This window comes from Bufo bufo, chromosome 3, assembly GCF_905171765.1.
Source record: "Bufo bufo chromosome 3, aBufBuf1.1, whole genome shotgun sequence".
Lineage (NCBI taxonomy): Eukaryota > Metazoa > Chordata > Amphibia > Anura > Bufonidae > Bufo > Bufo bufo.
The window spans coordinates 84,468,645-84,496,557 of record NC_053391.1 but is presented as its reverse complement, the minus strand read 5'-3'; the positions used below and the strand labels follow the sequence as shown (position 1 = coordinate 84,496,557).

Genomic DNA, 27,913 nt, shown 5'->3' with positions numbered 1-27,913 from the left:
GCAGGAGCATGGACATCTGCGGAGGGAACCCAGGAACGCTCCTCTGGACCATAACCACGCCAATGGACCAAAAACTGCAACCGACCGCGGACCAGGCGTGAGTCCAGGATATTGCTCACCTCATATTCCTCACGATTGCCCACTTGGACCGGACGAGGCCGAGGAACCGAGGAAGTGAAACGATTACACACCAGTGGCTTCAACAGGGAGACATGAAACACGTTGGAGATCCGCATGCCAGGAGGAAGCGCAAGGGCATAGGCTACCGGGTTTACCCTGCGAAGCACTCGGAAGGGACCAACAAAGCGAGGCGCCAGCTTGGGAGTGGGCACTCGAAGGTTGAGGTTGCGGGTGGACAACCATACACGGTCTCCGACCTGGTAGGAAGGAGCAGGCGCTCGTCTGCGATCAGCCTGGAGTCTCTGGCGCTGCGCAGAGACCTCAAGGGACTTCTGGATCTGTACCCAAGAAGCACGTAGGACGGAAAGGTGATCCTCCACAGCCGGAATATCCTGGGGAGAGAATACCTCCGGTAACACGGCAGGTTGGAACCCATAATTGGCCATGAAGGGAGACGTCCCAGAGGAAGAGTTCACCGCCGTGTTCCTGGCAAACTCAGCCCAAGGCAGGAGGTCAACCCAATTGTCTTGGTGATCGGAGACATAGCAACGAAGGAATTGCTCCAAGGCCTGATTGGATCGTTCTGCGGCCCCATTGGACTGAGGGTGGTAGGCCGAGGAGAAGGAGAGATGAATCCCCAACTGGGAGCAAAAGGCGCGCCAGAACCTGGACACAAACTGACTCCCCCGATCCGACACAATCTCCTTAGGCAAACCGTGCAACCGGAAGACCTCCCTGGCAAAAATCGTGGCCAACTCTTGTGCAGAGGGTAACTTCTTGAGAGGAACACAGTGGCACATTTTGGAAAACCGATCCACAATCATGAGAATGACCGTATGGCCTCGGGATGCAGGGAGGTCCACAATGAAATCCATCCCCAGGTGTGACCATGGACGCTCCCCGGTGGCTATGGGTTGCAGAAGGCCCAACGGAAGGTGCCGAGGGGACTTACTCTGGGCACAAACGGAGCATGCCGCTACATATGCGGCGATGTCGGAACGTAGGGAAGGCCACCAGAACAGACGTGAAACAGCCCAGGACAGCTGATTCTTTCCAGGATGCCCCGCGGTCTTGGAGTTATGGTAGGTTCGCAACAACCGAGTGCGCAACTCCTCAGGCACAAAACATCTGCCGTTGGGTCTCCCAGAGGGAGCACCAGATTGAGCCGCCAAAATCTGCTCACCCAGGGGAGAGGTCAGGCTGGTGCGAATGGCGGCCAGGATCTGATTCGGAGGTATGACCGAAGTCGGAATCGACTCCTCCCTGGACAGCTCGGAGTACTGCCGTGATAAGGCATCCGCCCTGATGTTCTTGGAACCGGGTAGGTAGGAGACCACGTAATTAAAACGTGACAAGAACAGAGCCCATCTGGCCTGACGTGGTGTCAATCTCTTGGCCTCAGAAAGGTAGGTCAGATTCTTGTGGTCCGTCAGGATGAGAACCGGAACCACCGAACCCTCGAGCAAGTGCCTCCATTCTTTAAGGGCCTGCACGATGGCCAATAACTCCCTGTCACCAATCTGATAGTTGCACTCCGCGGAAGACAGTTTCCGGGAGTAAAACCCACAAGGAAGCAGAGGACCCTCTGGTGTTCTACGCTGAGACAGAAGGGCGCCTACTCCCGTCTCAGACGCGTCCACCTCGAGGACAAAGGGCAACCCAGGGTTGGGATGCGACAGAATCGGAGCCGACACAAAGGCGGACTTTAGGGCCTCAAAAGCTCGGATGGCCTCGAGCGGCCAGACCTGGGAATTACTGCCCTTCCTGGTCAGATCCGTGAGAGGCTTGGCCAGCATGGAAAAGTCCCTGATGAACTTCCGATAATAATTGGCGAAGCCCAAAAAGCGCTGCAGGGAACGAAGACCACTGGGCTGGGGCCACTGTAAGACAGCCGAAACCTTCTCAGGATCCATGGAGAACCCCTCAGCGGAAATGATGTAACCTAAGAAGGTTACCTGGGATCGGTGAAATTCGCATTTCTCAAGCTTACCGAACAGCTTGTTCTCTCGTAACCGTTGCAACACTCGTCTGACATCCAGAATGTGGGCCTCCATGGATTCAGAATATACCAAGATGTCATCCAAATAGACCACCACACACTGCTGCAACAGGTCACGGAAAACATCGTTGATGAATTCCTGAAAGACTGCGGGCGCATTGCACAACCCAAAGGGCATAACCAAGGATTCGTAATGACCGGTCCTGGTGTTAAACGCGGTCTTCCACTCATCGCCCGCCTTGATCCTTACCAGGTTATATGCCGCCCTCAGGTCGAGTTTGGTAAAGACCGTGGCCCCTTTAAGGCGATCGAACAGCTCGGAAATCAAGGGTATCGGGTAAGCGTTCTTGATCGTGATGCGATTGAGACCCCTGTAATCGATGCAAGGCCTCAACTCACCGCCCTTCTTTTTCACAAAGAAAAATCCAGCCCCTGCCGGGGACGAAGATTTGCGAATGTGTCCGCGTGAAAGCGCCTCCCTCACGTACTCCTCCATGGCCTCATTCTCCGCTACCGACAGTGGATAGACTTTGCCACGAGGAGGAACGGCACCAGATTGTAACTCTATGGCACAATCATATGGGCGGTGCGGAGGTAGGGCAACCGCGCGCACCTTATCGAATACATCCCGGTACTCCTCATATTCAGGAGGCAACAGAGAGTCCGAGGAAGTACACAGCAACTTGACAGACCCATGGATGCAACTAGCCCCACACTGCGGTGACCACGAGAGGATCTCGACCGATCTCCAATCGAAAGTCGGATTATGCTTCTGGAGCCAGGGGTACCCCAAGACCACCGAGTAGTGTGGAGACGAAATAACCTGGAGGCAGACCGACTCTCTGTGAACGGCACCAATGGCTATCCCCACTGGAAGGGTCTCATGAGTCACGTGTGGCGGCAGAAGGGGTCTGCCGTCTATCGCCTCAAGAGCCAGTGGGGAACCTCGAGCCTGCAGAGGAATGGAATTGGCGGCAGCGAACACACTATCAATGAACAAACCACCAGCACCAGAGTCCACCAACGCCTGGGTCGTCACCGAGCCCCCGACCCAGGAGAGGACAACAGTGATCAGTGGTTTGTCAACACGGGAAACCGGGGACGAGGAGACTCCACCCAAGATCTGCCCCCGACAGGATCTCAGGGTACGAGCGTTTCCCGGACGGTTCGGACATGCCAACCGAAAATGCCCACCGATACCACAGTACATGCATCGGCCCTCACGTCTCCGGAGTGCCCTCTCCCCCTCGGACAGGCGAGCAAACCCCAGCTGCATGGGTTCACCCCCAGACAAGTCATCCCCAGGAGGCGTGGGAGGAGAGGGAGGCACGGGTGGGGCAGCAAACGTAGGCACCAATCTGTTAGAAGACCTCCGCAGGTTCTCCTTAAAGGAAGGTCTCTCCCTGAGTCTGGTGTCAATCAAAATCAGGAAAGAAATAAGAGACTCGAGCTCAACTGGTAGGTCCTTAGCTGCAACCTCATCCTTCAAGGCATCCGAGAGACCATGAGAGAAAGCAGCGACCAGAGCCTCATTATTCCAGCCCACCTCTGCTGCCAGGGTACGAAACTCAATGGCGTATTCAGCTACGGATCGTGAACCCTGTCTGATGGACATAAGGAGCTTCGCAGCAGAGGCAGCACGAGCCGGCACATCGAATACCTTCCGAAGAGAAGCAACAAAACCGGAAAACTCGGCAACCACCGGATTGTTGTTCTCCCATAAAGGGCTGGCCCAGGCCAAGGCCTTGTCCGAGAGCAGCGAGATCAAGAAGCCCACCTTTGATCTCTCAGTAGGAAAGGCATGTGGCAGCAACTCGAAATAAATGCCCACCTGGTTAAGGAAACCTCGGCACTGAGTTGGCTCTCCCCCAAAGCGCTGTGGAAGAGGGGCAGAACCGGTCATACCCCGAAACACCGCAGGCGCAACAACAGGTGTCGGGGTAGACTCTGGCGCAACAACCGAAGCGGCAGTAGGAGCGAGCCCAGGAGCGACAACCGACCCATCGGCAACGGGAGCGAAATGAGCCGTGCGTTCAAGCAGGGTTTGCAACGCCACAGCGAACCGACCCAACAGGTGATCCTGCTGATCAAGTCTGGCAACCAGCGTGGGTAGCGAGGATGGCCCTGTACCGTCAGAATTCATGGCTTGGTCCTAATGTCACGGAACCATGAACCAGACGTACAACAAGAGATAAGTGAAAATAAGAAGGCTTTATTGAAAATAAAGCTGTAAAGCAAAAGTCCAAACGGATGGTGAAACCGAGCAGAGTCTTTGCGAAGCCAGAGGTCAGGAACCAGAAGGGTAGTCAGACGAAGCCAGGATCAGGAACCAGCAGGGTAGTCAGACGAAGCCAGGGTCAGGAACCAGCAGGGTAGTCAGACGAAACCAGGATCAGGAACCAGCAGGGTAGTCAGACGAAGCCAGGATCAGGAACCAGAAGGGTAGTCAGACGAAGCCAGGATCAGGAACCAGAAGCAGCAGCAGTCTTAGAAGCATGTGAACACAAGAGGACCAAGCAAGGAACTGAAGCCACAGACCTCCTATATATATGAGCTAGGCATCCAGCTCCTCCCAGGGGAAGGAGGAGCCGCAGGGTGGAAGGCTACAAGAAACCAAGATGGCCGCCAGCACATGTCAAACGAAGGAGAGCAGCAAGCAGGTAAGACCATGACAGTGGCGCCTGAAACCCATGCCCATCAGTCACATCACCCCGAAACCTGTCTGAGCCTCAAGTCATGCAGCAGTGTCTTATGCTGTTTGAAGACTCTGCTGGCAGGGTTTCCCAAGGGCATCTACCTAGCCCTTCCCCAGGGGTGGAAGACATAGAATGCACTGACGCACAACCACTTATGTTTCCTGATGAGGACATGGGAATACCACCTCAGCACGTCTCTAATGATGACGAAACACAGGTGCCAACTGCTGCGTCTTTCTGCAGTGTGCAGACCAAAAAGGAGGTCAGGGAGGAAGACTGGGTGGAAGACGATGCAGGGGACGATGAGGTCCTAGACCCCACATGGAATGAAGGTTGTGCTACTGGCCACCATCACCAGGGACTGAGCACACCAAAGGCAGCTTCAAGGAGTTCCCTGGCATGGCACTTCTTCACACAATGTGCTGACGACAAGATCCGAGTGGTTTGCACGCTGTGCCATCAGAGCCTGAAGTGAGGCATTAACGTTCTGAACCTTAGCACAACCTGCATGACCAGGCATCTACATGCGAGACACGGACTGCAGTGGCGTGAGCACCTTCAAAACCAAGAAAGGGCTCAGGCCCCTTCTGCTCCCTCTTCTGCTGCTGCCTCGGCCTCTTCCTCCGCCTCTGGAGGAACGTTGGCACCTGCCGCTCAGCAAACAGAGGATGTGCCACCAACAACACCACCTCCGTCACCAAGCATCTCCACCATGTCACACGGAAGCGTTCAGCTCTCCATCTCACAAACCTTTGAGAGAAAGCGTAAATTCCCACCTAGCCACTCTCGATCCCTGGCCCTGAATGCCAGCATTTCTAAACTACTGGCCTTTGAAATGCTGTCATTCAGGCTGGTGGAGACGGACAGCTTCAAACAGCTCATTTCGCTTGCTGTCCCACAGTACGTCGTTCCCAGCCGCCACTACTTCTCCAGGAGAGCCGTGCCCTCCCTGCACAACCAAGTATCGGATAAAATCAAGTGTGCACTGCGCAACGCCATCTGTGGCAAGGTCCACCTAACCACAGATACGTGGACCAGTAAGCACGGCCAGGGATACTATATCTCCCTAACTGCACACTGGGTAAATGTAGTGGCGGCTGGGCCCCAGGCGGAGAGCTGTTTGGACGCACGTTCTTCTGCCGCCAAGGATCGCAGGGCATCATTCTTTGCCTCCTGTTGCCTCCTCTTCCTACTCGACTTCCTCCTCCTCTTCTACCACCTCCTCATCCGGTCAGCGACAGACCTTCACCACCAACTTCAGCACAGCCAGGGGTAAACATCAGCAGGCCGTTCTGAAACTGATGTGTTTGGGGGACAGGCCCCACACCGCGCAGGAGTTGTGGCGGGGTATAGAACAACAGACCGACGAGTGGTTGCTGCCAGTGAGCCTCAAGCCCGGCCTGGTGGTGTACGATAATGGGCATAATATCGTTGCAGCTCTGGGACTAGCCGGTTTGACGCACATCCCTTGCCTGGCGCATGTGCTGAATTTGGTGGTGCAGAAATTAATTCACAACTACCCCGACATGTCAGAGCTGCTGCGTAAAGTGCGGGCCGTCTGTGCGCGCTTCCGGCGTTCTCATCCTGCCGCCGCTCGGCTGTCTGCTCTACAGCATAACTTCGGCCTTCCCGCTCACCGCCTCATATGCGATGTGCCCACCAGGTGGAACTCCACCTTGCACATGCTGGAGAGACTGTGCGAGCAGCAGCAGGCCATAGTGGAGTTTCAGCTGCAGCACACACGGGTGAGTCACACTGCGGAACAGCACCACTTCACCACCAATGACTGGGCCTCCATGCAAGACTTGTGTGCCCTGTTGCGCTGTTTCGAGTACTCCACCAACATGGCCAGTGGCGATGACGCCGTTATCAGCGTTACAATACCACTTCTATGTCTCCTTGAGAAAACACTTAGGGCGATGATGGAAGAGGATGTGGCCCAGGACGAGGAGGAGGAGTCATCTCTAACACTTTCAGGACAGTCTTTTAGAAGTGGCTCAGAAAGAGGATTTTTGCAACAGCAGAGGCCAGGTACAAATTTGGCCAGCCAGGGCCCACTATTGGAGGACGAGGAGGAGGAGGATGATGAGGAGGAGGAGGATGGGGATGAAGCATGTTCACAGCCGGGGTGACATCCAACGCAGCTCGGGCCCATCACTGGTGCGTGGCTGGGGGGATAAGGAGGACGCAGAAGATATGCCTCCCACAAAGGACAGCTTGTCCTTACCTCTGGGCAGCCTGGCACACTACATGCTGCAGTGCCTGCGCTACGACAGCAGAGTTGCCCACATTTTAACGTGTGCTGACTACTGGGTGGCCACCCTGCTGGATCCCCGTTACAAAGACAATGTGCTGTCCTTAATTCCCTCACTGGAGCGTAATCGGAAGATGCGCGATTACAGGCTGGTAGACACGGTCCTGAGAGCATTCCCGACTGACGGCGGGGGACAAGTGGAAGCACAAGGCGAAGGCAGGGGAGGAGGGAGAGGTCGCCAAAGCAGCTGTGTCAGCGCCAGCACCTCAGAAGGCAGGGTTAGCATGGCCGACATGTGGAAAAGCTTTGTCACCTCGCCGCAACAACCGGCCTCAACTGCTGATATGGAGCGTGTTAGCAGGAGGCAGCATTTGAACAACATGGTGGAACAGTACCTGTGCACACGCCTACACGTACTGACAGATGGTTCTGCCCCATTCAACTTCTGGGTCTCCAAATTGTCCACATGGCCAGAGCTTGCCCTGTATGCCTTGGAGGTGCTGGCCTGCCCTGCAGCCAGTGTACTCTCTGAACGTGTATTTAGCACGGCAGGAGGCGTCATTACAGACAGACGCAGCCGCCTGTCCACAGCCAACGTGGACAAGCTCACGCTCATTAAAATGAACCAGGCTTGGATCCCACAAGACTTGTCTGTACCTTGTGCAGAATAGGCATTTATACCACCATCAAACATACATTCTTGTACTCAAGTCAAGTGCAATGATTCTTTGTTTTCTTTTATTTATTTGTCCCAATATTTTGGGGGCTACCTACCCCAATAAAAAAAATTAAAAAAACATTGTTGGCTACCTCCTCCTCCATTGCTGCCTCCACCTACAACACCACATTCACCGCTTCCTCAACCTCCGACTCCAAATCCGCCTCCTTCTCTGAGTTGCAGGTTAATAATTTGTAATTTTTAGTTATTTTATTTCATTTTAAGTCATTTCCCTATCCACATTTGTTTGCAGAACAGTTGCCATGCTCTTAAGCACATTTTGATGCCTTTTGCAGCCCTCTAGCCCTTTCCAGGACTATTTTAGAGCCATTTTAGTGCCCAAAAGTTCGGGTCCCCATTGACTTTAATGGGGTTCGGGGTCAAGTTCGGGTCCCGAACCCGAACTTTTTTTTCAAGTTCGGCCGAACTTGTCGAACCCGAACATCCAGGTGTCCGCTCAACTCTATGTATGATGTTATACACATTACTTTTAGGGGTAAGTTTACAACTTTTGTAACCTCACCTAGTAGTAATATATTTTTAAAATATTTTCAGAATTATTATATGTGTTAAGTGTGGACATAAATGGAGAAATAAGGGGAAAATAAAGAATCAAAAAAGAAAATAAACTGCTTTCCTTTTCTTCACACAAGACTTCGATAAGATCTGTGGCAGATGCCATTCAAGTGTAAATGAAATCTGGGTGAACACAGTCCGACCTGTAAATATATTACTCACATATAATAATAAGCAGTAAATACCTTTAGGGCACCAACAAGTTTCTTCAGGTCTCTGTACTTATTAGTTTTACATATAAATTTGTTTACTACTGACACAAATAGTCGACATTATATTAATCTCGCTGCCTGTAACTTCTTTAGTGTGAAGGGAGGTCACTGCTCTCAATCTACTTTGTATTACAAAAGAGACAGACACGGAAATAAACTGAATGACTGGTCATGGGAATCCGAAACACAAAGCTACTTTTATCTAATACTGTATGTTAGTCTTATTGCTTTGGCTCCTGCAGTTTCTATGTTTTATAGTACACAGCAGCTGTAGAAAGCTATTCATAGTGAAATAGACTGGATGTTTGGTTTGTAGCCTGTGTAAGAAGGTACCTGGAATCATCGTGGATGGAAGTTATGTGTCACCGAGGTTCCTGGCCTTGGTGAAGTAAGAGCCGATATTTTATGTGTCAGTAGCAGCTATTGCTAATTGACACCGTGAGATTTAGCATGGCTGTCATAGCTGATCCAGGATGGCTCTTACTGGGAGTAGTCAAAGTGCTGGGTGGGTGACTACTCCCCATGTTCCAGGATGGGTTTTGCCAAGCATAAAAACCAGCCAGCACTGCCAGGTGTGGTGGATTTACCTCCCTCTGACAGTGGAGCTCAGGAGTCTGTGTGCTGTGAACTGAGGGCTGTGCTGGGATTTGGGGTTTGAGCCAGGCTGGAGGACTCAGGCCCCTCTAAAGGCAAACAGGCCGCCTATGGACTTGATGAGGCTGAACTGCTAACAGGGTGTGAATTAACACCCAGGAGAAAAGGTGACTTTTATCGTTTATGGACTTTCCTTGTGTGTGAACAAACACCAAGCCACCTGCGTTTTGTGATACACCTTATCTGCATTTTGTTATACACCAATGTGTGAATAAAAACCGCTGTTTGATTCAAGAACTGTGCACTTTGCCTCTATACTGCGTCCGCTAGTCCTAACTACCAGAGAGAATCCCCACACCTGATATATGGGGCATTGGTGGAGAATTATCAAAACTGGAACAAAAGGAAACTGACTTAGTTTAGAAGCTCTAAAAATTGAAAGGTGGAATATGATAGGTTACTATGAGCAACTAAGGCTTCTTTCACACTAGCGTTTTTAATTCCGCTATTGAGATCCGTCATAGGATCTCAATAGCGGAAGATAACAATTCAGTTTTGTCTCTATTCATTGTCAATGGGGACAAAACTGAACTGAAAAAAACAAAATGCACTAAAATGCATTCCGTTCCGTTTGGTTGCATCCCCATCACGGACAGAATAACTCTGCAAGCAGCGTTTTTCTGTCCGCGTTGTGGTGCGGAGCAAGATGGATCCTCCATTACTCACAATGTAAGTCAATGGGGACGGATCCGTTTTCTCTGACACAATAGAAAACTGATCCGTCCCCTATTGACATTCAATGGTGGTCATGACGGATCTGTCCTGGCTATAGAAGACATAATACAACCGGATCCGTTCATGACGGATGCATGTGGTTGTATTATTGTAATGGAAGTGTTTTTGCCGATCCATGACGGATCTGAAAAAAAACGCTAGTGTGAAAGTAGCCTAATCCATTTTTCCTTTACACCAATTTTGATACATTTCACCCAATGTCCCCATACCATTCCATCTCTGCATGGCAACTGATTTATCTAAATATTTTTTTATTTTTTATTTATGTAAATTTTTTGTCCAACTTGGGAAAACTGAGAATGACATCATTGATGCTTTATCGGCAACTCAGTTCATTAATATTGTCCCTACTTGAAGTCACTCCCATGGCCATAGTCCATGGCTGCTTAAAGGCCACATTCAAACCCAGCTAAGCCAACACACCAAATATGGTGCCTATAGTGATCCAGAACCTGGGATGTGACCACCAAGGACACAGGGAGAAACCTCTGTCCAGATCAAGGGTGCACAAACAAGAGGGCTCTCCTGACTCTCAGATTAAACAGTTTATGGGGTGGTCAGCCTCATGGCGCCAAAACCTGACCGGCCCAGCGGGATTTCTCTGTGTAAATGGCCAATCTTTCCCTGGCATCATCATAAATGTACGAATCAAGACTCCTGAGGCCAGTCACCACTGCAGCAGTAATAATATGTCACGACAGCAGAGAAGACTTGGCAGAGGTGTTGAATCAGAGGGAGACAAGAAAAGGTGCATAATGTTTTTTTTTATTATTATTTTAACAGCATCCCCTGTAGTGCCACAGAATACCTTGAACTTGGAAAACCACTTTATTTTTACAGATTATTATGATCTTAGCAATACCAAATATACTGTACGTATATAATTTTATGTTTGGGACTTTATATGGCTGCTATATATGCCAGTACATTAAACGGTGTACCAATAGGTAATGCATACCTAAGTGCGCCCTAACAACAGGGAATATTGCCAGACAGCCTAAGGTCTTATTCACTTCTCCATTAGCAGATCCGACAAGCTGTCCCAGCACAAAGCTGTCTGCCAGATCTCACAGGATCCAGCGTTGCTGTATCATGCAACTTTTTTTTACCTGGCTGATAGCTGGTATTTGCACAAGATCAGGCAGTGGGATCTCCAAAACTGAGATGTGAACACTGCCTTAGTGTCATTCAGTGGACACAGGGCTGTCTGCTCGTACCAGGTATTAGCTCCAATTACATTCCAAGGACATGATCAAAGTGGGCTTCAGCTCAGTCTGTCCCATGAAATGTTGTAATCAGTGTTGATCACAGCAAAGGGTTAAATGGCTCCACTGTTAGGCCTCTTTCACACGGGCGAGAATTCCGTGCGGGTGCAATGCGTGAGGCGGGTGCATCACTGGTGCGTTGCGTGAAAATCGAAACAAGCTCTATATTGTGCGTTTTTCACGCAACGCAGGCCCCATAGAAGTGAATGGGGCTGCGTGAAAATCGCAAGCATCCGCAAGCAAGTGCGGATGCGGTGCGATTTTCACGCATTAATGCTAGGAGACGATCTGGATGGGGACCCGATCTTTATTATTTTCCCTTGTAACATGGTTATAAGGGAAAATAATAGCATTCTCAATACAGAATGCTTAGTCAAATAGTGATAGAGGGGTTAAAAAATAAAAAACAATGAATAAACTCACCTTAATCCACTTGAACGCTCAGCCTGGCATGTCTTTCTTTTTTGATGAAAAGGACCTGTGGTGACATCACTGTGCTCATCACATGGTCCATCACATGGTCCATCACCGAGGTTATAGACCATGTGATGAGCACAGTGACATCATCAAAGGTCCTTTAGCCAGGTCCTGAAGAAAGAAGAGGAGATCCGCTACGCGATCAAGTGGATGGGGTGAGTTAAATTTGTTTATTATTTTTAACCCCTCAATGAATATTTTACTAAGCATTCTGTATTAAGAATGCTATTATTTTCCCTTATAACCATGTTATAAGGGAAAATAATAAAATCTACACAACACCGGTCTGGGTACCAAAAATGCAGATTTTTCTCACGCGCGTGCAAAACGCATTAAAACGCTTTGCACTCGCGCGGAAAAATCGTGCATTTTCCCGCAACGCACCCGCATCTTGTCCGGCCCTCACACGCGACACCCATGTGAAAGAGGCCTTAGAGGCTATGGCTGTGTATTACGGCCATTTCCCCACTCATGATTGCTGAGGCAAACTAGCTGTTCTTGTGAGATCAGCATCTCGAGTATGCTCCTCAGCTGACGAGCATATTACAAACTTCTTGCAAACTGATCCCTATAAATAAAAAAATATAAGGTATAAAAATATATTGCACGCATCGAAATGTACTGGCTAGTCACCACTTAAAAAATGCTAACCCAAGAAGAAACAGAAAGGAAGACAGAAAGAAAGCACTACTTGCATCTTAAGCGTTTTTCCAGGAATGCTGAGCAAGACCTACTTTCTCATAGTACTTGATCTCGTAGTCCAGAATGACCCCATTAGGATAGTCAGGTTCTTGCCATGAAAGAGCAATGCTGTTTTGAGAGGCCCAGTCTTTCCTCACCATGCCAATTAGTGAAGGACCTGAAATAGAGAAAATAACAGAATAAACATTGAAAGAATGCAGTTCAGCTACTTTTACTGAGGGCAAAAGGAGGAACATATTCTAAGCATCTTTCTGACTTACATGTGCTGTACAGAGTACAGATGTAGCAGAGTAAAACCACTGTAGTTACTGTCCTAATTGTGATAATTCTTCTTATTTCACATATTTAAAGGGTATGTCTGGTCTAGGAACACACAACCCCATTGGTTGGAACCTGTGCCCAACCATTAGTGATTCCTGGCTGCTTCCACTCTACACCAGACCAGAAGTGGCTTGGTCCAGTGATTGCTATGGCCAATTACTGGCCTCAGCGGTAACATGTGCTAATATGTCATGTGACTAACACATCACTCTCAGTGCCGTGATGTTCTAGCACATGTGTGGGCTAAGGCCGGCGATTGGCCAGAGAGATCACGGGACCAAGTCACTTCTGGTCTGATAGACAATGGTAGCAACCAGAAATGGATCCGAAATGCGCGAACCTTGGGACTGTGAACAAGTGAGTGTTTTTTTTTTTTTTAAAGTTGGGCACAGGTTCAACCATTAAAGTTGTCGGTCCCCATACCAGAGAATCCTGTTAACAGATTCAGGATCAGGGAATTTTAGTTCTTCAAGACCAGAGACATTTGAGTCATTTTAGTGCACGTTAGTTTAACAGCTGTAACTTTACTTTTTGCAGCATTTTTCCAGCACCAATGATAATGAAGTCTGACACTTCTGTAAATAAAGGTCTCTTGTCTCACACAGAGCAAAGTTTTAAGCAAAGAGTTTATTGAGTAAAATAGAGCTTACCAAGATAATAAAGAGATTAAGAGTGGGAAGTAGAAATAAGTAGAAGCATGCACCAGAGCTCCCAACTGATTATCCAGGTCAAGATTTCTGACTTATTGACAAACCAAGGAGCTTTTAAGCTATTTTTCTGGCCACCTGCCACTTGGGCATTCTCCTTACAATTTTGTACGTTCTGCACATTTGTCTGGTTAAGATCAGGAGTTAAATGCATCATCGAGTACAAGGATTATGTTGACTAGAGTTCTGCATTAGTCTTTGATCATCCTGGCTAATTTATCTGCACAAGGCCTCATCCTGAGGCAGGGGGGTACATAGAAATCACTGTGCCCCATAGAAAGAATCATATACTATATATCTGTACACACTGCATCTATTATACCTTGTAGCTCACATATCAGTACACCATTGTATATACTATATATGTACATATTGCATCTATAATACTGTGTAATACATGCAGTGTGTGTGTATATATATATATATATATATATATATATATAAAGAAAAAATATATATACAGAGCTATAATATGTAGAGATGGCCTTGCGGTTCGCCCGGCGGTCGTTTCACGGCGAACTTTGTGTGTTCGCGATTCGCCGAACATGCGAACATATAGAGATATTCGCACCTGCCATATTCTTTTACATTGTGAAGAACTTTGACCCATGACACATCCATCAGGTGGTACAGGACAGCCAATTGAGATATTTCAGCACATGGAGGTACCCCCTACCTTATAAATAAACCCGATCTGGCCGCCATTTTACATTCAGTGTTTTGCTAGTGTAGGGAGAGGTTGCTGTGTGGAGCAGGGACAGGCTGTTAGGGACACCAAACACTAGCTAATAGGGCCACAAAAGTCCTTTTTAGGACTGGTATAGGTGTGCTATCGATAGGTGTGATACACAGAGGGGTGCGATATACTTATAATATACTTTTATAATGAGTCAAAAACACATAGATCTATATATTGATCACCTGGAAGTCAGGGGCCTAGAGGCTAGGGGCTTACTAGGGCCATTTTTATATATGCTGTGTGGCTACTGGGTCCCATTGCCTGCTGGAGCGGTGTGGGGGCGCGATAGTCGCCGCACTGCGCCGCGCCATAGTTAGAGTAGGTCCCCACTTGAAAGGAGGCGACCTTGTCGTGGTAAGTGGGCCTATGCTCTTTGATCAAACTGTATACTAATGCCTCCTAATAGTGCATAGCAAATTTATGATAAGTGCTGTATAGCCATGTTTTATCTTGCTGAAATTTATAACAATTGTTGTATCAAAAGCATAGTAATGAGGATGTGCGATTTAGATTCTCTCTCACACATTGGATCCATTTTTATATAGGGTAAGGTTCCGGATGGGGTCGCTCTTATCAGGGCGGGTGGTCTGTGGTTAGGCTATCAGGGCCAGAATAGCACCCCCTGTAGGGCAATATCAGGGACAGTTCTTTGTCCACCCTGTCCTTCAATACCACATAATCATCTAGCCCAGGGATAGATGATTTTTGCTTTCTCTTCGGGATTCATGGATGTGCACTGGAACCCCCCGGATTGTGGTAGGACATATGGTTTCTGATTTAGTGCCGCCGAGCACCTGATTTAGTGCAACCGAGCACTTGTTATTGCCTACCACATCTATGCTTTTTGCCTAGCTTTAATAATTAAATTTATTTTCATTTTGAGGGATATCTTTTCCATTCACACGTCCGCAAAATGGGTCCGCATCCGTTCCGCAATTTTTCCATATCCGCATTTGCGGATCCGCACTTCCGCATCCGTGCTTCCATTTCCGCAAAAAAATAGAACATGTCCTATTCTTGTCCGCAATTGCAGACAAGATTAGGCATTTTCTATTATATTGCACTTATTTGTGCACTTCTAGTAATTATTTCTTGGCTGCAAATATGAGCTGAAGGTTTTTCAGGTTCGCCTGCCATTAAAATGAATGGGACCCGCCGCAAACTTGCGGTTCGCGAACATTTGATCGCGTTCGCGAACCGTGCCGGCAGATATTCGTTCATCACTAATAATAGGTATAATAGATGCAATGTGTACAGCTATATGTGGTCAGTTATACATTATGGTCACTGTGTGTCAGGTACATGAGGTAGTGGTCACTGTAACTGTCTGAAGTATTATATATGAGTGAGCAATGAGTAAAAAGGCATGGATGGGGGGAAAATGAAGAGAAAAGTGGAGGACCTCCTCTTACCACTCCATTCTAGTCTGTATGGACCAATGCAGAGCTGATTGTGAACTTCCAATACTTGCTATTAGGTGTTGAAGGACCTGTAATAATGTCATCACAGGTCCTGGCGGATGTACCTTTCAAACCTGGGAACTACACCATTTTTGGTGCAGTTTCTTTGCAAGATCCTGCAGGACTTGTGATGTTGAAGATGATGTCATCACAGGTCCTGACAGATGCACTGTTCTAACCTGGGAACTACACTTTACACTGTGCAGTTCCCTTACAGGACCTGTGATGACATCATCAAAGGTCCTTTAGCTTTAGGAAGAAAGACGGGAGGAATTAGAGGGCGGGGCCTCTCCTCCACTGCAGGCCCCCCTTCCTCACGGGCTCTATAGCAGCTGTGTGGTCTGCCTATATGGTAGTTATGCCACTGTCCTGAGGCCTCCTTAATATCAGAATGACTGTACCAGGGCCATACCACAAATTGCATTCTAACACATCTTGTTACAAGTAATCCTTCTTTAAGTAAGCTAAAGTTACATTCACACACTTGCATAGGATCTATAAAATATTAGCAACTAATTATTAAAAAGCTACATAAAATTATTATCTTTATCACCAGTGCGGCTCTCTTTTTGTAATTTTTGCCCATACCTTTCTTACTTTTTTTTTTTTTTTACAAATATTGGACTATTATATTTTCATGCCATGTATTTGGTGAATTGGTGGAGTTTAAACTCATTAGACATGGCTTTGTAACCTTCAGCAGCCTGATGAGCGTCAACAACTCACCCTCTGAGGCCCAAAAAATTTATTCTGTTTATGCCATGATACACTTCCACAAACATGTGTTGCAAAGATCAGACTTTGATAGATCCCTGTTCTTTAAATAAAAGATAGCAGTAAATAGGCATGTTGTAGTGAGTAAAGACCCGAGGAGGACCGGGGGATCGATACACATGGGCTCACATAAGTTAGTGAAGAGCGTCGCAACAAAGCCAGAAAAAGAAACGAAAAGGTAACTCTGGATGGTTGAATCCAATGAGAATATACATAGGCAATATTGTCGAGTGGCTAACTAATATATAGCACTCGAATACTGATGGGCGGAACTTGTGATGACATGCTGATGCAGCAGTTACGTGACCCAAGTGTCATCATGATGATGTAGGCTGATTCCTATTCGACCTTTTTTCTAATCCCCTCCCCCATTGCTATCACTCATATCTGTTCTTGTAATTCGGATGCACATCGCAATTATATTGCGATCATTGTTAATATCGGTGTCAGTAACGCGAATATGTTTGAGTGGTTAATTAATATACAGCATTCGAATACTGATGGGCGGAACTTGTGATGACATGCTGACGCAGCAGTCACGTGACCTAAGTGTCATGATGATGCAGGCTGATTTCTATTCGACCTTTTTCCAATCCCCTCCCCATCTTTACCACCTGACTCATGATGCGAGCTCCTATTGGTGAGCTCAGCTTTTTCACACACCAAAGAAGGATCAGTGTACTGATTACATCTATGGGAGCGATATATAAAGGTAGAGTTCTCATTAGTCTCTTATCCCCGGAAGAAGCCAGGTTGCTGGCGAAACGGCGTTGGGACAAGGAGACTGAGGGACCGGCGCAGCAATACTGGGTACTTTTTCTGAGCTTGTCTTTATTTCAACACCGCCTATGTATATTCTCATTGGATTCAACCATCCAGAGTTACTTTTTCGCTTCTTTTTCTGGCTTTGTTGCGACGCTCTTCACTAACTTATGTGAGCCCATGTGTGTTGATCCCCCGGTCCTCCTCAGGTCTTTTCTCACTACAACATACCTATTTACTGCTGTTTTTATGACTATGTGATTGTGTTTATTTAATAAAGAGAATTTTTGTACTTATAATTGGAGCCGTAGTTCTATTGTTTGGGTATCAAATTTTGTAAAATGTGTTAGGGCTCCTTTCAATTTATTACTACCCGGTGTATTTAATTGGTGGTTGTCATATGTTCTTTAAATAAAAGAGGTTGCTGACTCACATCTGATTGTCATCCCATTGACTGAAAGCACCTGACTCTAATTTCACCTTCAAATTATCTGCTAATCCTTCCTAAAGGTTCATATGCTTTTGCCACTCACAGAAATGTGACATTGGACCATTTTCCTCAATAAATTACCAATTATAATATTTGTGACTTATTTGATTTTGTTATCTTTATCTACTTTTAGGACTTGTGTGGAAACATGATTTTAGGTCATTTTATGTCAAATTTATGCAGAAATTTAGAAAATTCAGAAGGGTTCACAACCTTTAAAGCACCACTGCAGCAGTAAAAGTCTGCTGGGTACACATATGTGGTATTCCTGCTTCTCAGTAATGTTTACAGATGATATACGGCATTAATGTGAGCGGGAAATGCTGAGCTAGGGCTATACAGTATTGATGGGATGGAAAATGCTTGCACATCTGCTTTACTTCTTACTAGTATCAATAATTGGTTGAGGCCAAAGTTCAGCTTTCTCCTCCTAACCCTTCACCAGGTCACTAAACTAAAATAGATGAAACTAATGTATGTTGTATATTGCTAATATTCTTGTAAATGTTGTCCTATATGATATGGAATTATGCTGCTCTGAGCAATATCCATATTCCGTAGATGATGAGGCTGAGTTGTCACACCAGACACAGCACATGGACAACAGCGGCTGTTTTTGGGGAAATAAACTCTGACGTTATGTTCTCATTTCAAACGACCCCACATCATAGTGAGACAACCCCTATTCAAATGCCCTAATAGGACATATAGAAGCCATGGAGGGGAGTCCTGACACCCACCTAGCCCCATCCATTGGAATGCCTACCATGTAATATATTTGTGCATGTACACGTATGGCTGGCCACATGTCCTCCTGGCTGTAACTCAAAAGTCAAAGAGGGATTCCCATCTTAGACTTTCATGGTGTATCCCACAGGTCCCATATCTTTCCTATGGAAACAGCAGCACATGCTTGCTCAGCTAGGTCAGGAAATTTTTTAAACATGCATGTGCAGCCACCTCTGACTGTATGTATCATCCAGCGGCTGCACCACCAGGCTGACCAAGGGGGTAAAGGGCTGTACTTTCTGGAGATAAGTTTGGGTTTTAGAGATGGAGCAATATCTGTCAGAAATTCCTAGCATATCTGATGGATTTGCCGTTTAAAATGGGAACATCCCTTTAAGGTTGGATTTAGGTATCTAGACAGTAGGAACAAGGAGGAATTGAGGCATTGTCATTTGTTTAGCTCAATAGGGTTCCCCAGGGAAGATTAGAGGTTTTTGTATAGTTTCTTAACATCAGTACTTCCCAATCTAAACTATATCTTGGCTGTATTAATCTTCTATGCAGGGACTGGAGGTTGATCATTTAGCTCGTATTAGGTCTATCATCGATATCATCATTAAGCTTTCTTCTTGATGTAATGCTGGAAAACTTGGAATCCAAGACAACATAATTCAGAGGGAAATGAAGAGTCAAATAGGAGCTTTCACTTGTAAAGGTGGCTATTACTCTGCTTTGATGATGGGGATGAGACGTCATGGGTTATGTGCTTTTATCTGGCAAGTCTGCTGCGTGCCTCCACATATGAAAGACATAAACTGCCTCAGTGATCAATGAGAAATGTACAGAGCTTATACTGACAAGATGAATCACTTAGCATCATGCCAGAATGCAGGGCAAAGAGGTTATCCCATGAATAAGTTTCCTACTAAAAGTCCTGTAATAGATGTTTTAAATTAACTTGCAGAGTGTGCAGCATAGAAAATATGTTTTCCATCAGTTTTTTATTTCATTTTTCCACTTGGTGCTGCTGGGAGCAAACTCTAGGCTGAATCAGCCTCCTTCCCCCCCTGGCAGCTGACAATATAGTCCTTTCCTATTTCCCCTGCAGAAGGGTTCTTCTCAGCTATACTGTAGGTTCTCTAGTCGATCGTTCACAAGTAGGACAGAAAGCGATTTATTTTTGCTGCTCTAAAGGACCTGGCAATGAGGAGAGTTACTGAGCATGTGTGACCAGCACCACACTCATTAGGTGGACATGCACATTGCTATATACTGTGAACACCAGGTGGCACCATACTATGTAAATGTCATAACTCTTCACTGGATTCTTCCTGTAGCAGCATATAAATAGCAAATAAGTACAATAAACCTGATATTTAATGGTGGAACAACCGCTTTAACACATGTTTGGGTCTGGTGGAGAAGCTATGCCTAAGCCTACTATTGAAACTTAGTGAGTTACCACAGTACACAGACGAAAGAGTTCAATGACAAACTCCTTTCTGCTATGATGACATGTAATCTACAATGACACTTTGAAATCCAATAAAGCATGAATAAGGAGATCTTGTCAACCCCATAGGCATGGAGGCCGGGTTGTAATTGTTACTTTCTACTAAAAAACATGCAGAAATACAGTTTCTCCAAGGATACTATATAGAGAATGACAATAATTCCAGACACTAAGGTTGACATGTCCCCAGAAAACAGCAGGTGGCGCTATATAGAAAGATTTCAGCGAATAACTCAGTGGCTATAATACAATTTTAAATACAAAATATAACAAAAAAAATTAAGATCCAGGAGTTGGTTGAAAAATGTTGAAGATTTTTCTTGGGACAAAACCTTTAACATAAAAAACAAGTTGATTCATCCAATATTGCGTTAGATTTTTGCATTTAGACATCTTAGCTCCAACGATTTCCAAGGGTTGGCGTAAATAAAGTATCTAGATATAGCTGGACACAAGCATAGAAAAAGGATGAGATTGGATCGCTCCAACATCTGCTGGCACCCAATTTTACTGTGGCTCTGCAATGCTGCTTATGTTATCAACTCTGCTGTTCGGTGGACACAAGCATATCTATATAATTTACCAGGATTAGACGAGAGGTAGAGATGAGTAAATTGATTGGAAATGAATTGAATTTGTCTGCAATTTCCCAAAATTTCAGATTCCAGCCGAATTTGAATCTTCTGCAAATTGATTTGGACAAATCCCTCAAAATGGCGGCCATGATTTCAAAGGTCAGAATACAGAGAATAAAGCATTTGCCACCAAAGAGGGATTATATTTGTAAGTTGATTTTTTTTTAAACGAAAAATCAGTGCAGTGTGTTATTACCCCCTTCGCTACCAGTGTCGCACATGTATGACACTGGTGGGGTCCTTAAACATGGCGCCCACTCGCACGTGCAGTGGGAGCCATAGCCGACAGGTCTCTGCTGTTCAAAGAGACAGAGGCTTGCGGCAATAATGCTGATCGCGGACATTACAGCCTTTAGATGCCATGTTCAAGTGTGATCACTCCATCTAAAGGGTGAAAAATCTGGAAATGAAAGTTTCTGGGTTAAGACTGGTATCCGCGTGCGGCGATCGGGGATGCCGGTCATTATTTTTAATAGGCTGGGTCTCTCTGAAGAGATCAAGCATATTAGAGCTGCAATTCCTATGTTGGCCAGCAGGTGGCAGGGAAACATAGGAAATTTGTACTCATAAAATTACTATAATCCTTATGAGAGTAAAAGATTTTTCTCCAAAAAACAAAGTAAAAAGGTAAAAAAAATAAAAATCTAAATCACCCCCTTCCTTTAGAATAAAAAATAAATACATAAATAATAAAAAAAATGTAATTACCATGGGCATCACCACATCCGAAAACAGCCCTACTATTAAAATATAAAAATATTTTTCCAATACAGTGAATGGTGTAACGGGAAAAAGGATCAAAATGGCCGATTTGCCATTTTTTTATCGCTTCTCTTACCCCAAAAAATTGAATAGAATGTGATAAAAAAGACACACACACACACACTCCAAAATGGTATTAATAAAAACTACAGATCATCCTGCAACAATGAGCCCCCACAAAGCCCAGTAGACATAAATATAAAAAAAAGTTACGGGGTCAGAATATGGTAATGTCAAAAAAAATTTTTTTCAACGTTTTCATTTCTTTTTTCAGTATTTAAACATATAAAACCTATACAGATGTGGTATCGTTGTAGTCATACTGACCCAGAGAATGAAGGGCACAGGTAATTTTTGCCGCATATGGAATGCTGTAGGCGTAGCTAAAGGCTCATGGGCCCTGGTGCAAGATTTTAGCTAGAGCCCCCCTTCCCTCAGTGCTTTGTGGCCAGGGGCTGGAAGCACATAGGGCCAGATTTATCATGACTCTGACAGCTCACTCCACTTTCACATATGGCTAAAGTCAGTTTTAGCCAAGTCAGATTTATGATCGGCCCTTTAAGACTGTAATAAATGTGGTTTGACGGTAGCAGTTTATCCGTCAGTAAGCAGCTTTACAAAAGTTGCACGTTTTTATGAAAAAGTCGCTTGTTCTATTAAAAAGTCTCATAAGATAAGCATGGTCCTCACTGGAGTGAAATTGCGATTTTTTTGCGACTTTTTAAATAGTCCCAATAGTAAATCTGTCTAGAGATTCATTTACATAAGAAAACACGCCCACTTTCAGAAAACTGGCGAGCATAGTGCAGAGCAGAAAAAAGTTGCAAATTTGTGCGCGGTTTTAGCGTTTGGGACTTTTTTTGGGGACTTTTCACTCCATTATTCTGACCTGAGCTAATGATAAATCTGGCCCATAGACTTTTGCTGCCTGGGGCAAAAATTGAAACAGCAACCCCCATGCCAAATTCTTGACCTAAGCCCTTCCCTTCCTTGTGCCTCATGCACTTTCTATAATACCAGTGTCTTCTTATGTACCACAAGGGTCTTTGGGCCCCCTCAGGCTCCTGGGCCCGGTAGAGACTGCTACCTCTGCACCCCCTATAGCTACGCCCCAGTATGAATGCTTGTAGGACCAAATCCCAGTAAAACTGTGGAGGAATTGTGTTTTTTTTTTTCCAATTCTACCCCATTTGGAATTTCTTTCCTGCTTCCTACTACATTGTATGCCATATTAAATGGTGGCATTAGAAAGTACAACTTATCCCGCAAAAAACAACCCCTCATATGGATATGTGAACGGAAAAATAAAAAAGTTATGGCTCCAGGAAGACAGGGAAGAAAAATGAAAACGCAAAAACGAAAAAACCTCCAGTATACTTAGGGTTCGACATCTTGTTCGTTATCACCCCCTACCATCCATTTAGCCACAGCCATATATGTCTCTGTCACTTTGTCATTACTAATGCCGACTTGGCATTAAAGACCTTAAAAGGAGCTGGATACAGTCCTAGAAGACCTCAGAGCGTTATACACAACTTTTCAGGGCAATTTGAGCACTAAAATTGGGGTTGAATTTATTTGTGCCCCAGACTGATTTGTTACAATGGGACCCAAAGATAATTTTTTTTACTCATCTCTAAAAAAAAAAAGTCTATTTATTTCTAGAAATATTGCCATTTTTCTGTATTGGCAGTGTCTGGTATTGCAGTTCAGCTTCATCTTCTTAGATAGGAATAATCTGCAGTACAAGACACATACAAGTCACAACCTTTGGACAAGAGAGGAGCTATTTCCGAGAAAAAAAAAGATAAATTTTTTGGTCTACTCTCACGCGACCGCTTCAAGCTTTTTCCTTTTAGCATTATTAGCTTTAGATGTGGAGGACACAAGTAACAGTTGAGATTTTCAGCCTGGCATATCTCTTATCTATCTCTCTACCTCCTTGATGCATCTCAGAATATAAAAGCACCGACAGAAATAGAGAAACTTAAAACCAGCGACAATTTCAAATTGATTTAAGACGTGTCAGTGTCTAAATAGAAAGTCAAAAGAAAAAGGGGAACAGAGGAATGAAAATGAATGACGGTGTCTGGTTGAGTTATTGTAATTCATTTTTCGGAGTAATGATGCACACTTGGTCACAAATACACAATTTGCCTGTTGCATTGATGATTTGTAGCGATGCTTTAAGTAGTTACTGATATCATCTTGCTTATGAGCCATTTCAGCATTGATCTTTGTATTCTTAATAAACGACCGGAGGAAAAATACATTTGTTTTACCGCTGTCTTCATGAGATAAAATGACTCATTGCATGAACAGAAACTGGCAGCCTTTGTGTTGGGAGGAAAATTCAATACTAAACATGATGGATGAAAAGGGGTCGTAAACCATATAAAGGTGCATTGTTTGGACCTGCTAATGTCTAGGCTAATGATCTTCAGCGTAATGCCGGCCGTGCACTTCACAGGGCTATGGCCGAATCCTCATTTATCTATTCTACCTTTACACATGCATGCTCAGCTTGGCGCCTTCTCCCCTGAGAACAAAATGATCGGGCATGTTGAAATTCAACTGCCAGCCCTTCTTTCCTTTGACATCTGCGGGAGGCTCCATACACATTAGATGGTCGGCTGATCCTGGAGAAATCTGAGGGTTCGGCAGACGATCTACAGTACTCTGTGTGGTTACCTTAAAGAGCACCTCAACTTTATTAAACTAGGCATGCTACCTGGTAGGGATGATCCTGCTGAATAAAATGATACCTGTCTTGTGAAAATTGGTTTCAGCGTTCTTGAGAAAAAAGACTTTTATTCTTGATGCAAATGAGGGCTTCAATACCTCAAGGGGAGGGGCCTGGCCACTTAGCTTTCCAGTTCTGGCCACACCCCTTGGTGCACTGAAGCCCTCATTGGCATACACAATAAAAGCCTATTTTCTCGGGAACGCCACATCCAATTTTTACAAGGCAGCTGTTATTTTAATCACCAGGATTAACCCTACCAGGCAGTATTCATGTGTTGGCCGAAGCCATAGTGGTTCACCCGTAGAGGTGAATGCCTCCGATATTTTATGAAGACATAGTGTACAGAATTTTCCACTGTCAGATTTCCATAATCATAAAAATCATTGCACAACTAGTGATGAGCGGCAGGGTCATATTCGAATTCGTGATATTTCGTGAATATTTTGTAGAATATTCATCACTTTTTTTTTTTACTAGAAAATCGGCAAGGTAATTATCGCGTAATATGCAAATATTACGCAATCAATACAGGTGTGGGTCAAAAACGAATATATAGCACTATAGAATATAGTGCTATATATTAGTTTTTTAGAATATTCGTCATTTTTTCCTATCTGAAGTCGCTTGTGAACCAATGACTCACAAGCAAGAAGCAGGGAGGAATCATGTGTTCAAATGGAAAAAATTAGGAATATTCAAAAAACGAATATATAGCACTATATTCAAAATATTCGCAAATTCTCGAAGTGCCGATATTCGCTATTAAAATTGGTCATTTGAATATTCGCGCTCAACACTATGCACAACATATTATGGAGGTACTGTGACCTAGAAGCATTGACATATACTGACTGTACAGCCTCCTAGACATGGCTCTCTGGCGCGCATGAGGTCTTATCTTTCAATCTTCTTGCATGGTGTTCAAGAAATGCCTCATTCATTCTATATGTTTCCAGTTGGTGGGATGTATGTCTGGTTGGTATACATAAACCTTCACACTGGCCACTGTCTAGGTCAGGAGGTGGCACATTTCCATCTGGGATCTTCTTGCCATCAGATCTGAAGTGAGGAGGATAATGGCTTGCAAACAGTGAAAAGGCGATATATATGGATGTCTCATGCACCTGTTAATGTAGGTCATAAAGTGAAAAGTAGCATCAAGAGGTTCTTGATCCTGCTGGAAAACATTAGTATACCAACTAACTCCACCACAGTAATAGTTTATTACTATTATTATAATGTATGTCACTGGAAATTGCCTACTAATATGTCTGGAATAATATCCCTATTAATATCTCATATCTCATTCTGAGCCGGAATTATACGGAGATGAATGGTGCACATGTAATGTTCTCATTCTGCTGCAAAGCAAACTAATCAATACCGCAGCTGCTGCAGAAGATCATAAAACAAATTGCAAATTAGACACCAACAACATGGCTCCCCTGTTCAAGAAAAGTATATGGGCACCTTGGTTTCTATCTATCAATTTGCTCACAATGCTAGCCATAAACCAACTGGTGTCAATCCATTAGTAATGTAGTCCCTGCAGGCATGGGAAGGACTGTAGTCCCTTACTTGTGATATTATAGACCTTAGAGGGTCAGTAGTAGGACCTGTTACCTGCAGGACCCTGTGTAGTTGTTCAGGTTTCACTTATGGCATTAGATGCTGTAGACTGCCTTTACGAAAAGTGATTCAAATTGAGGTTCTGCAGCAGCTGAGGAATCCATACTATCTATCTATTTATCTATCATAAAAATGGAAACCAAATATTTAAAACATCCCAATTTATTCAGTATCGAGTATGAGTGCCACGCACAGGAATACATGCACGTGCATGCCTTGGCTTGCTATCACTAAAGTTATCAATTGTTGTCTGAGGAATGTTCTGCCAAGCTGAATGTACTTGGGCATTCATATAATCACTATCCACTGCTGGCAGCTCCCTTTGCAATTGCCAACCAATGATGTCCCATATGTGCTCAATGGATGACAATTCCAAAGACGCTAGAGGCCATGGTAGCACGTTTAGGCAACGCAGGGGTCCAGCTTCTGTACATTGTACCACACACCAGAATCCTGGGAGTAGCCCTGGCGTAAGGATCCTTTGTGAAGGCATCTTTATGGCGTTGCCCACTATCGTTGACATCTCTGTATCACAGATCAAAGTAGGACTCATCCATGAAGAGCATAGATCTCCAATACAGCCTCCATTGCTGTCTTGCTGTGAACCAGGATAGCCTTTGAGAGCGGTTGCATGAGGTCAGTGAAACACCTGTACTTGGACGTCTGGCTCATAGCCCATTGTCCTGCAAATGCCTCCCTAGGCTTGGGATGCGATGTCCAATTTCACTTGCAGTACTGAATGGATCATAACGCTCCCTTCTTCTAATCAGACAATCTGGTACACACAACGTAGGCACATAGCAATCTGCTGGAGTAATAAACTAAAGTCTCCCAGGACAAGGATTCTGTCCCTCTCAGTTTGTGACAAGTGCCGATAACTGGCAAGTCAATGAAAATGAGGCATCACACCATCATCCCACATGACTTGATCCAATTTTTGAGGTTTCATGTGGCTAAGGCCTCATTCAGATGGTTGTAGTGTTTTGCGGATCTGCAACCATAATAGAAAATGCCTATTCTTGTCCGTGATTGCAGACAAAAATCGGACGTGCTCTATCCTTTCCACTGAGCCGCGGAACGGAACTAAGGACATGGTACCATCCAGAGAAAAGAAATAATAGCGGCACTCACCTATTGCAGTAAATAGCTTCTTTATATGGGCTGGGGCGGACAAGAGCGTGACAGCACTGAGTGATCAGCTGGCGACGGCCGTTTCGCGCACCTGCGCTTCTTCTGGCCTAACTAAGGACATGGACAGCAAACGGTGTGCTGACCGCATCTCTTGCGGCCCCACTGAAATTAATGGGTTCACACCCATTCCACAAAATTGCAGAACGGGGGCGGACCCGTTCATACGCCCGTCTAAATGAGTCCAAAAGAATATTGCTTTCGATCTGGCTTTTATGCCGAACCTACATGCCACAGATTGGAGCTAGGTGCTTGAACATTTAATTATCCGCAGATATTCCTCGATTTGCATAACCTTACGGCTTGTTTTACTTGGTGTTGCAATGTCAATGCTAAGGAGTGTATTAGGGGTGAAGGTGCAAAATCCATAAAAGTATGAGAAAAAGATGGGATCACAGAATGATTAGTCTTGGATGAAGACTTCATGCTTCAAGTGGAGATTTTTTTTTTATTGTTCATGATTTATATTACACCGCAGAAAAATTGGAGAATATGGGATGGCTAGATGCAAGAGATGTCTGCTCCTGTCAGTGCACTGCAGCCCCTTCAAACAGTCAGACCCTCACTAATCAGGTATTGATAACCTATTCTGAGGTCATCAATATCTAAAACGTATCTATCAGTAGATTTGTACCTATGACACTGGCTGACCTGTTACATGTGCGCTTGGCAGCTGAAGGCATCTGTGTTGGTCCCATGTTCATATGCGCTGTCACTTTTGAGAAAAATGATTTAATATATGCAAATGAGCCTCTAGGAGCAATGGGGGCGTTGCCATTACACCTAGAGGTTCTGCTTTTACTAACTTATTTGGAGACCTTGGAGATCTGGAGACCTTTGTGTGGGTGGGTAGCAGCTCATCAGGCATTTACATCTCCCAAAATAAATTGCAATGAGTTACTTTTAACTCCTTCCTCCCTGCAAAGGAAATAGCCCCTCACATATTGCCCCAGAGATACATATGGTATGTAATGAGCCCACAATTTCTTTCTGCACTGAAGATATATAGCTATATATTTCTATGAATGTAGAAGTAGGGGTGAGTGAAAG

At 45.2% G+C, this 27,913-nt stretch overlaps 1 protein-coding gene across 1 annotated transcript in view; it reads right to left on the bottom strand.

Moving 5' to 3' along the window:
• Nucleotides 1-27,913, bottom strand: part of EPHA6 (EPH receptor A6) — a 1,083,458-nt gene that overhangs the window by 386,395 nt on the left and 669,150 nt on the right. The window contains exon 6 of the mRNA XM_040423272.1: nucleotides 12,441-12,565. Within this exon, the coding sequence (XP_040279206.1) occupies nucleotides 12,441-12,565 (125 nt within the window). The remainder of the gene's footprint in view (nucleotides 1-12,440; nucleotides 12,566-27,913) is intronic.